Below are 12280 nucleotides of genomic sequence, written 5' to 3' on the forward strand. Positions count from 1 at the left end.
ACCTGAGTTTGGATAATTGTCTCTGCACAGTCAGAGTGTAACATTTATCATGTCTCATAAAACGAAATCAAGATGAAAAAGTGGTATGTTAGGCAGTAGTGGGGTAAGGAAAGAAGGAAGGCAGAGAATTTATTGACTCTCATAACTAGAAATCTGAAGCTGGAGCTGGATACCTCTGTTGCTTTGGATTTAAGAGGGAGATCTTTCTTGAAGCCCACATGTGCCTCATCTCAGGCAAGAAAGGGATGGTGTGTGTTTGAGGTGTTCTATTCTGAAAAAGTCAGTGACAGTAGGCATGTTGCTCCTGCCCATTTGGAATATAGCGGAATCCTTATGATGACCAAGCTGAGAGAAAAGATGTAAAGACACTCATGCTGGGGTTTCGTCTTGGAATGACCCAGCAGACCTCCAGACAGGTCCCGGGATCGGCAGCCTCACCTGTACTCAGAGACACCAGCCATTCCCTCAGGTCCCCACTCTTAGGAGAAACCACAAAGTGTCACCACGCTTCTGAGGTCAGTACCTAACATAAAAAATAGAGACCAAAGCCAACAAAGAGAGAAAAACAACTTCTCTTATGAAGGAGACAAGAAGAAAAATTTTCAAAAGAAGATCGTGAATCACCTCAGGGATGTAATAGAAGACTTTGCATCTAGGTGACGAGAACAGGATGGGGTGGAAAGGGAGTCTTAGGAGAACTTAAAAAGAGCTTTGTGAAATTACATTGTGAGGCTCTGGAGAAGAGCTGGAGGCAGAAGCTGATGGCAGATCCTATGTCGTAGATTTAAAAAGAAAAATGAAGCAACAGAAGATAAAGGGAAAATTAAGGAGATTGAGGAGGTCCAACATTCGTGTGAGTATTTGAGCGAAGGAACAGAAAACAAAGAGGAGGAAATTAGCAGTAATTCAAGAAAATATCCTAGCCCAAGAATTCGAATTTCAGACTTGAAAGAGGTCAGTGTGCTCTGAAGCCACAAGCGGATCTCCGGTAGACAGCTCATTATTATGAATTTCAGCCCAGAGGCCCCGGACACTGGGCTGCTGCCAGATGATGGGGGGAAGCCCTCGAAACTCTCAGAGAGGATCTTTTTCCCAGCTTGGAATTTCTTTACCCTCCTAAACTATTGGTTTCAAACATGAGGGTAGGTAAGGACATTTTCAACCATACAAGGCCTCATATTTTCTACCTACATCTTTTCTTAGGAACGCCGTGGGGAACATGCATCATCCAAAGAGAGAAAAGCGAGAAAGAGGAAGACGTGGGACCCAGAAGAGGAGATATGTTACAAAGGAGAGAGAGGCGGGGTCTCAGGTTGGGGCCCCCAGCCAGGCATAGAGTAGGCAGTTAGTCTGGATGGGAGCCCGTCAGGGCCCCTGATGGAAAGTTCTTGAGGTGAAAACTAGCAACATGTGTGTATATCTCAATTGATCCAGAGGAGACTTTAGGCAGTAAGTGGAAAAATGGCATTTGAATGGGTGATAACTGTGTCAAAATGAAGGACTTGTAAAGAAGAAGAGCATTACTGGCTCTAGGGCAGACTTGTGGGAGGAAGGGGAAGCAGTTCTTGCATCCTATGGGGTCAGCTGAGACACCTTCATAGAGCTGCTGGGGGTCACATCTGTTAGGAGGGGAAGGGCCGGAGTGAGGGAGGGAGAGCCAGCTGAGTGCTAGCACCTCACCCCATGACAGAATGGAAAGTTCGTAAGTGAATTATCACCAGAGGTGTGGAGACGGACACCAGCACAGTCAGCCAAGGGATTTGAGGAAGGGCATTCCTAGCAATGAGGGGACACCGTGGGAGGAGTCCCTAGGGATTGTCCAATCCGTTTTCCTCTTGGTATTTGAGAAAAGAGACCTGGAGAAAAAATAATTCGTCCGCTAAGAGAGCGGCTCCCCCACGAAGAATCAACATGGTGCAATCTTGATAAAAACTGTAACTCTTCCTGAACTTTTATGGAGAACAGGCTGGCCTGACTTAGGCAGATGGTATAGCAAAGCTTGACTTTGTAAATTGGAGTTGAGATAACTGGCATTCTACAAGGAACGCTACTTATCATGCAACACTGTTTAATGCAGCGCTATTTCTGGAAGAACCAACCTTCCCCTTTCCACATGTAAATGACTTTGCAGAAATATTAAATTTTTTTTTCGGTACACCTATGTTCAGCATCTCTTGATGAAGAACTACTTTATCTGTCTCAATAACCCAGACAAAAATCTTTTCATAAGCAGGGGTTTGCAGAGTGTAGTACTTGGACCAGCAACATTGGCAGCACCTGGAAACTTGTTCCAAATACAAATGACTGGGCAGTTCTCCTGATCTGTGGATCAGAAACTCTGGGGATGGGTGCTGGGGGTAAGGTGGTCTAGCTGTCTGGGTTGTGACAAGCCCTCCAGGTGATTCTGTTGTGCCTTCAGCTTTGAGAATCACTGAAGCAACAGATGGCTTTATAGGTAACGAGGATGCCTTTGCTCACAGGTTCAGGCCATTAGGCTCACCCAGCCACAGTGGAGGCGGCCTTGCTGTCATTTCCCTTGGGACTTCAGCCTCCTTGGGCTCTAGGTAGCGTGGTCAGAATTAATGTGAACTAGGACCTTTTTTGTTTTTTGAAACCAAAGAGGGCATTTTACATTAGTGTTTGCATAAAAGCTTAGCGCGCATCCTGAGGTCCCCAGTGACGATCTAAGCATCATAACCACAGGCTTATGGAAAGGGAGCACAGTCCTTGGAGGGTGTGTTTGGTGGGGTTTGGGCCCTAAGTGGGAGTGATACAGATGAGATGAAGCTTACTTCCCTGTGACGTGGTGGCAGGAGCGGACAGCAGATCAAGCTCCCTTTCGGTTTTGCTTTGCTTCTCTGGGAGGCTTGCATCTGTGTGACCCCAGGTGGCCCTGAGGGTGAAGGGCAAGGGCATGCCCTTCCCCTTCCACTTGTAGTTGAACACACTCACTCTGTACACTTCCACTGGTGCGACCACATCCAAGTCCTGGATGGTTTCTTCCTCCCTATAAACGATGGGGAGAGCGGATGTTGGGGGCGGAGGAGGGACAGTGAACAGTCTCTGATGCATAGTAATTTCTACCCGTGAGCCTTTCAGATATACAGTATTCCATTCACGGTCAAATGCCTTGTGATGATAAAGTCATAGGACACTGCATTTCAGGCCGTGCAAAACCATGGTTGTCCCTTTATAAACCGACCCTAAATAACTCCAAATTTAATGGCTATGGGGTAATATATGGACACTTGTCATACTTCTATTTCTCTGAATTTTCTCATAATTCAAGGAAGGTTTAGTACACCAAAACATAGCCTTGTTTGTGTAAGAATTTAATATATGATAAATACAGAATGTGGAAACTCAATGGGATACAAGTGGATTATTACCTGTTGAGGGGATCAGCCTGGGGCTGCACCTCAAAGAATATTTGAGCAAATGTTGAGCAAATTCCCCTTGTGTTAAAAAGTTAAGTGTAAGCCTTGAAATCCCAGAGAAGTTAGGCTTCTGGTGCCTCAGGGGTGGGGGGAGTACTTTTTGAAAATACAAGTTTTAGGGGCACCTGGGTGACTCAGTAGGTTAAGCCTCCGACTCTTGATTTCGGCTCAGGTCATGATCTCAGTGTCATGAGGTCGAGCCCTGCATCAGGCTCTGCGCTGGATGTGGAGCCTGCTTAAGATTCTTTCCCTCTATGCCTCCCTCCATAGAATAAAAAAGGAAAAAAAAAAAAGAAAATACAATTTTTAAGAAAAATCAAGTGAAATGATAAATTTGAGTTAAGAAAAAGAATTAGTCTGCGAAAAGGAGTCACTAAAAGGCAAGTTGGGAAAGATATTTGCAATGGTTTTGTGATGTAGAATATGGAGCACTCTTAAAAATTAAATGAAATACTAACAGAGAGAAAATGTGGAAAGGATATGAGCAGCATTATTTTTTTATTTTTGAAATATTTTATTTATTTATTCATGAGAGACACACAGAGAGAGGCAGAGACACAGGCAGGGGGAGAAGCAGGCTCCCTGCAGGGAGCCCGATGTGGGACTTGATCCTGGGACCCCGGGATCACGCCCTGAGCCGAAGGCAGACGCTCAACCACTGAGCCACCCAGGCGCCCCTGAGCAGGGTTATCCCATGAGGAAAGCATGTTACGATGAGAGGATGCTGTTTTTTGAATGTAGAATTGTAAAAGGGGAAAGGAAGCACGGATGATGCCCCGGAGGAGGTTGGATTCAGATAAGTACTGTCCTCACTGCCAGGCAGGCTCCAAGGGAGGCGGAGAGCATTTGAGCAGCGTGGATTGTGAGGCTTAGATCTGTTCCTGCATTTGGCCCCTCATGTCACTCCTGGGATTCCATGTGAAGGAAGCATCACAGATGCGCTGGGATGTATGGCCGAGGACCATTGATGATGGGGAAAAAGAAAAAACAGCGTAATGGTCAGTAAGAGGGCAGTGGTAAAGAAACTACCTTACTCATATTATAACAAAAATCATCCAGCCATTCCAAGTCGTGTTTTCAAAGAATTTGAATGATGGTGGGGCAAATGCTTTCTGGGTAACGGTGAATGAAACACGAATTTAAATTCTCAATTCTAGATGAGCTCAAACCCCACAGAGAAGCTGTCAGGAGGAGATGCTATCCAAATAAAAATGATTATCCTGGGGTGTTAGAATGACAAGTGATTTTAATGTGTTCCTTTATCATTTTATTTTCCTGGATTTCTATAGAGGTGTATACCTTTCATAGGAAGGAAGAAAGAAAGCATTGTTGGAAAGTGCAAGCGTGCTGTATCTTTCGCCAAAATAAATACATTTTGCAGTCCTCTGGGTAAACAAAGCCTTGTCATTTGTCCTTACTGAAGAGAGTAAGGTTTAACCCTGCCACTCATTGAGGTGGCTTTCTTTTTGATATTTATAATGTTACCCTTGAGTTCTATTTAAAATGATTGATTTGGTGTATTTAAATTGCTGTGTTACTTTATAACCCTCGATTACCTTTTTATAGTGTCTGGCCAGGGGCAAATGCATAGACCTGAATCCCCAAGACATCGTAAAAACGTGAGCAAACTTTTCCCCCTTTAATAAGTGTCCTATAAGCCATCGATACTTGACTGATTTCTTAATAGTTACAATCATGGACATTTCTTTTTGTTCCTAGAAAAAGTTGATGCCTGATTACATTCTTGAGCTGGAATGATTTTCCTGAACTTATAGGTGAATGAAAACAGGAAATAATTTTAGTGTGATGCACATATTTAGCTTATTAGATCGTTTCTTCATTGAAACTGTATTGATACAAAAATGTGGCATATGCTATAAAAACCTGCTGCATTAGAACGTTTGCTATTTGTGGAATATTTGTGGAATATTACAGAGCAGCTTGGAGTCTCTTTTTGAAGTTTTTTAGGTTTTAAAATTCCTGTGTTCTCTTTTATTTTTTTAATCTTTAATTTTTTTGTATTTTTTATTGGAATTCCATTTGCCAACATATAGTATAACATCCAGTGCTCATCCCATCAAATGCCCCCCTCAGTGCCCGTCACCCAGTCACCCCATCCCCCCACCCACCTCCCCTTCCACTACCCCTTGTTCATTTCCTGTATTCTCTTTTAATTAGCTTACTATTGTTAAATTAAAACTTTTAAGAGGGCTGAGACTTGATGGCTATTCAGGACCTGCTCTAAGTTCAGATATAGTAAACTGTAGCTTATCTGTGCAGTGGGTGAGCTGTGCTCCAATACGGCAGCCAATGTGACTTTTAAATTAAAATTATTTATTTTTAAAAGATTTTATTTATTTATTCATGAGAGACCCGGGGGGGGGGGGGTGTGGCAGAGATAGAGGGAAGCTCTGTCCTCCTACAGGCAGAGGGAGAAGCAGGCTCCATGCAGGGAGCCCGATGCAGGACTTGATCTCGGGACTCCGGGATCATGACCTGAGCCGAAGGCAGATATTGAACTGCTGAGCCACCCAGGCATCCCTTGGAAAGTGATTTATTCTAGAAACCTGCATCTAAGCTGTGAAGAGATCACGCTTTGTTAACACCGGGGGGCTCCTGGGTCGTGTGCACCCCTTTCTGCGGTGTCTGCTCCTGCCTGCAGAGCGGAATGCAGGGTGGGGGTGCTCAGTTTGGCGAACTGTCCTCCTGCCTTTGGGGCTCGGCTAGCACCTTCCCAGGTCTGGCCCGACTACCCTGTGTACGCTCATAGCTTCTGCACATTGCTAGCCTCTGCTTTCCATCTATCGCTGCTTGTCGCTGAGCAGCTTGTAAGGAGTCAGTGGGGACGCCCTCTGTGCGGGTGGCCTGGGCCACACTGTGTGCTCCGAGTGTCCCACCTCCTAACTGGCTCCTTCAGGGCTTGTCCTTCTGCCCTCGCAGCCCTTGTGGTCTCCCTGTCAGACTCCAGGGGACGTCTGTATTCTCCAGCATGTGCCGCCTCCCCCTCTAGCTGCCCCCTGGGGTCGCTGGGCGTTGTGTCCCCGTCTGGGCGATCGAGTGATCTGCTTGTGCCCACCCTTCCGTCGTTGCGGCGGGTGTGTGTGTGTTACCTTGCATGCTCCCCGTGCGTGTTCTGGCAGCGGGCGCTTGTTGGCCGTGGGGCGTCAGGTGGGACAGCCACACTGGCTTGTCAACAGGTGGATTCTCTGCAGATCGCATCGGCGGTGGCCCCTCTCTGCCGGCGGCTCTGGAGACAGGCTGCCAAGTACAGCCACCCGCTGTAAAATCCAGGCGTGGGGCACGGGAGCTTGTGTGGGGCCCTGGCAGCCTGTCCCTCTACCGTCCGGCCTGCTGGGGGGCAGCCCTGTGGGGAGGAGATCTCTAGAGCCACAGCTCCCCACAAATTCGAGCGTCTGTGTTGTAACAGGAGTTGGAAAAGAGGGCTCTTTGGGTTGTGCCTATCATCATGTGGGTTATTTTTGCAAACCGATGTCGGTGGGGTAAAATTAGCCAGCCTCAATGTGGAAGCGCTGGGGTTGCCAATGCCCTCCATTCTGAATCATCCTGGAACCCGTCTGTCTGTTAAATGGGCTCCTTAATGCTTCATTAAAAAACAACAACAAAAAACTAAAGAAAAACACACCCAGTTTCTATTTAGGTTTAAGTCGTTTCTGGGTGCACCCTATTTTCTTGCACTGTCTCTCTTAGACTCTGTTGGAGGGCGGAGTTAAGACTCCCCTCCGGTGGGCAGGTGGTGTTTACCTGTCCTCGATGCGATTTTTAAAGAAACCATTTTAGCCTTTTAACCAGGGCTTTCATATTTTCTGGGACAGCCCTGATTTAAATTGTTATCACTGGTCCTGACTCCTGCTCCTCAGACCACACACCCTCATTTTTGCTTCAGAAAAGATGGTAAGCACCTGTGCTCAGAGACTGTGGAATGTGTAAAGACAATCTCCCAGTTGTTTAACGTCCACCTTATAATTTGTTTCATTTGCTTATTTATGTACTTACCTGCATACTAGCGAGATTCAGAGGTCATGGTATTTACCTTCATGCTAGCGAGATTCAGAGGTCGTGGTCCTTACCTTCGTGCTAGTGGGATGCAGAGGTCGTGGTACTTACCTTTGTGCTAGCGGGATGTGGAGGTCGTGGTCCTTACCTTCGTGCTAGCGAGATGCAGAGGTCGTGGTACTTTCATGCTAGCGGGATGCGGAGGTCATGGTCCTTCCCCTCATGCTAGTGGGATGCAGAGGTCATGGTCCTTACCTTCGTGCTAGCGGGACGTGGAGGTCGTGGTCCTTCCCCTCATGCTAACGAGATGCGGAGGTCGTGGAGGGAAAAACCCGTCCAGACACATTTCCATGGTTCCTATTCTAAAATAGTTATTTTCTTTCTTTGTATTTTGATTGAGAAACGGCTTCATATCCTACCTCCGGCCCCCGCCCAGTGGGGACAGGCATAGTATTTTATATAAACAGGTGGATAATAAAATACGTGCTGGATTAAGTTTCTGTGCTGCGTACCTGGTACCTTTCCCGTCTCCTCTGAGAGTTTTCTGCCTTTTTGCTGCCATGGCACAGATGACTAACATCCTTTTATGAACCTTTAATTTTGACTGGGCCGCAGAATCGTTTTCCCGGGAAGCACCCGAAGCGGTGTGCACGTGTGTGCGTGTGTGCGCGGTGGCCGAAAAGGGAGTGATATTCTTGAAAGGTATTCTGTTGTATCTGAGTCACAAAATATATTTAGGTGTGGAGGCACTGTCCTTTTCTTCATCCCTCCTTGCACTTTTACTGATTTAAACTTCTCACCTACGTGTGTAATAAGAGCAGGCCCTGAATGAGTGAAAGATTTAAAAGCCCCACACGGCCGTGTCTGGCCACCCGAGCCGTCCGTGGCCGACCCTGGGGAGTGGCGTGGCTGGAATGTAAATTAGCTAAATTGCAGGTTCTGTGGGAAGCGCCTGTAATTTTACCTGTTTCTCCACCTGTCGTATCAGAATGCAAGTGAGGAACAGCCAACCTATTATAGGAAAAGTCTAGTTGGTCAAAAAGTGCTCTGGCAAACGGTAGTTTGGGTCTGGTAACGCGTTGCTTGGGACACGCGAGACGTCTTACCTGCGGTGGGCATTTTCTGTTATCAACATGATGTTGCATCCTGCATGTCAAAATGCAGGTAGCAGCTCAGAGAGAATGCTGTTATTGGGGCAGGGGGGAGGTTAAAAAAAATCGAAGTGCTCTGATTTTTTTTTTCTTTGTTGGTTGCCCTTAGGTAATTCTTCCTGCAGGATGCACTAAGAGAAGAGGATCCTTACTCACCAGGCATGGAGAGCAGTTTATCAGTTTCTAGCATGCAGGACCCTTCCTCTTCACCCTTGGAGAAACAGCAGAGCTCAGCAAGCGGTAATGGAGGTCTCGATTCAGGTGGGACTTTGCTTTCTGGATCTCTGACGTTTTGATGTAGTGACTGGCATCTTCCCGAACATATTCAGGCAACAACGGGGCAGACATTTCTAGATCTCCCATGCTGCCTGTTCCTGGGATTTGCTGTCCTATTCCTAAGCCTCTAGCAGTTTGAAAGTTGCGCCAAGTTTGGCTCAAAAATCAGTGTTTCCTGTACTAGACAGAGAGGGGTGGGTTATGATGAAGTAGCAGGTCACTTCAGAATCTCAGCGGTTCACACGATAAACGTTTATGTATCACTCGTGCTAGTTCAGGTGAGTAAGCTGGTGCTCTTTCTACTGAGTCCTTTTACACCATGTGCGCGCAGTGCTTTTTGTTTCGGGATGAGCAGAGCTGGAGCGTCCCGAGTCAGCAGTGTCATGCTCCGGCTCAGAAGCCACAGCTGTGACTTTTGCTCAGAACCTCTTGACCAGAACCAGTCTCGTGTCTGCACCGCTGCAAGGGAGGTGGGAAAATCAGACTCGTCTCCCACGTGCCCGAGAGGGACAGGACAGAGAGCGGGACCTGCCCAAGCACGGATGCCACCTCCTTCTCTCCTCTCCGGAACCTGGAGCCCGTCTTTCCAAGAGGTGCCTAATGGGAAAGAAATTTAGGTCATGTGAATATGTGGTCAAGTTTTTCCTCCCTTTAAGGAATCTAAAACTTAACCAGCTTTTGATTGAATTTTAATATTTAATCAACAAATTTGTACATATATCTTTTTCTGAATACACTAAAGTCTGTTTTAAAAAGATACTTTCTTTAAAAAAAAAGAATTGCTCTATTTGCATAACAGCAAGTTAAATAGGGACAGCTTAGCTGTCTGGATCATGAACATTTGTTATGGTGAATTCACGTAAAACAGGTTGATCCTTAACTCAGTGGGAGATTGAATGTTTGTCCAGAGAAGTCACGATGCTCGTCTTCATATTCTGATCAGTGCCGTCAGTGGCAGAAATACAGATGGCTTCATAGCATTCAATTTCCTGCATTAAGTATCTCAAATTATATCTTTAGCTGCAAAAAAAGTCTGGAAAGCCCTGCAATTATTGTCTAAATATGTTCCATGATGTTAGTCTCTGCTTCAGAATCATCCTGGTTTTCTCCACCCGGCCCCTGGGGACTTTTTCCGTACGTGAACCGGAATGAGGAAACTTCTAGAAGCAGAGTCGAGTCATTGTCTGCTTGGGGAAGTATGGAGATTCTCTTGCAAGGAAACTCAGCCCCATAGGCTGAAGGTTCACCCCAATTCTATGTTTTTAAGTGCTTTAAAAAAAAAAAGCCTATCTTCCATTTGCTGCGTGAGGTTACTTTTCCAACTTTTGGTTCTCTGGGCTTTCCCTGTGTCTTTGCCGAAGGCACCTCTGATGTCTGCTACTGCCTCATCGTCAAAGGTGTGTCTTCAAAACTGTTGAAAAACCAAACCTGTGTTGCCTTTTCATTTCCTTGCAGCTGTGGTATATCTGTCTGGCTTAAGTAGATTTCGAAACCCATTGGTAATAGGGTGTCAGGGAAATTACTTGTGCTGCATTTCCTCGTGGGTGATTCCATGAATAGGGAAGGAGGAGATGGCACTGGAGGCCTGTCGTGCACATGCACTTCATAGTGGCTTCCTTGCTCGGGTGCGATGGGTGGCCTGCATCATTCAGGACGCTAAGGTCTTTACTAGAAAGGGTAGTTGTAGGGCGCTCTAAGTTATCTTAACATGTCCAGATGTCGGCCTCAGAGCTTTTTTCCCCTGATCTGTCTTTTCTCCTTGGAATTTCCACAAGCACCTCTGTGTGGAGGAGACTTTTAGGTGGTGCTACAAAGAGCGAGTCCTAAAAGAGAAATAAATTTTTAAAAAAGGTTTTATTTATTTATTCATGAAACAGAGAGAGAGAGAGAGAGAGAGAGAGAGGGGCAGAGACACAGGGAGAGGGAGAAGCAGGCTCCCTACGGGGACCCTAACATGGGACTCGATCCCAGGACCCCGGGATCATGCTCTGAGCTGAAGGCAGATGCTCAACTGCCGAGTCCCCCAGGTGCCCCCAAAAGATAAATAAATTTAAAGCAGGATGTAAACCTCTGTAGAGAACCAAGGCTGACTTGCAGAAACTCAGTGGCACGTCAAACATTGAGTCTGTTAAAATGTCCTCAGTAGGAGTTGTCAGGAAGTTTACTTTCCCCTCCAAGCTGTTGGTACATGAAACAGTTTCCGCTCTGGAGTCGGTGGCAGGGGAGTCTGGTTGTGGGACCCCCTGCCAGCCTTTCAGGTGCCATCCGCCTACTAGAGGAGCCGGAGAAGGTGAGCTCAGGGTTCCCCGGCCAATGCCGCCTTCACTGAGGACAGGTAGGTACGTGATCCTGAGTTTGAACTCTGGCGGGCGCTCTCCTGAGTGCTTTATGTGCATCGACTCGGGGTACCCTTCCACGATCCAGTGAAATCACTGCTTTTATCACCCTCACGTTACTGAGCTGGGACGTGGACGACCTGGTGACATCACAGGGCTCTTGTGTTGGAGCCGGGATTTCATTTCGGGCTGGGAAGCTGGTGCTCTGCACATGGGGCCGTACCTGCCCTTCCGTGCAGGGGAATGTCACCCTTGGCACCAGTGTGCGCATGAGCACGCCCCTCCATGCACGCACACGCACGTGCACACACACACTTTCTGGGACGCCCGCACAGCCCGGCTGCTTTCTCGTCCTTTCCTCCGCCGGTCTGCGGTCCCCTATCCCCACGTGTGATGTGACACATGCCTCTTGCTCCCCGGCAAGCGACGACACGTAGGTGCCTCTGGCTCTTCTCTGCCCAGAGATGGGCACTCCCCACACCCCCTGCCCCTGGGTGTTTCAATTTAGTGCTCCCACACCCTAACCTGTGCCACTGTGACTGCTTGCACAGATGACCCATCCCTCTGAGACGAATAATTTCACCGTGAGACTGTGAGCTCTGAATCTCATCCACAGCTTTCATATTTCCCATTTTGCCTCTTTTCCTAAGTCAGGTGATAGTTTGGCACCTCAGTCTTGTACATGAAATAGGCACAGCGTAAAGTGACTCATCCTCCCAGGAGCGCCTAGGCTGTCGCCGGGATGCATGCAGGTCAACCATCGGGCGGCCCGGCCGGCGCACAAAGCGGACAGCCTTGTCACCGGCTGCACAGAAGGCAGTGGACCAGAACTGGCTTTCTGGAACTCTGGGCTTCTCCAGTTGCTGTGATAAGAGCAAGCAAAACAGTGTGCTGACATGGTGATAAATAGACTCCTTGACATTATTTTTCCAGGCTGGCTAAATGTAATTTCCTGATGAGGTCTGTAGATAAAGTGCTGTTGCACATTTAGACCGGGCAGGCCTCTGAGTAAAGAGAATTATGCTGGGAACATGGGCTTAATTTTTTTGTTTTTGTTTTTTTGGTG

The 12280-nt window shown here is 47.1% G+C and overlaps 1 protein-coding gene across 4 annotated transcripts in view; it reads left to right on the plus strand.

Annotated features, from left to right (window-relative positions):
- The window catches only part of SFMBT2 (Scm like with four mbt domains 2), a 217213-nt gene that overhangs the window by 14958 nt on the left and 189975 nt on the right, over positions 1-12280 (plus strand). For all 4 annotated transcript variants that reach the window (XM_072825889.1, XM_072825886.1, XM_072825887.1 and 1 more), the window contains exon 2: positions 8712-8863. In XM_072825889.1, the coding sequence (XP_072681990.1) occupies positions 8764-8863 (100 nt within the window). In that variant the 5' untranslated portion in view covers positions 8712-8763. The remainder of the gene's footprint in view (positions 1-8711; positions 8864-12280) is intronic.

This window comes from Canis lupus, chromosome 5 (genome assembly GCF_048164855.1).
Source record: "Canis lupus baileyi chromosome 5, mCanLup2.hap1, whole genome shotgun sequence".
NCBI classification, from domain to species: domain Eukaryota; kingdom Metazoa; phylum Chordata; class Mammalia; order Carnivora; family Canidae; genus Canis; species Canis lupus.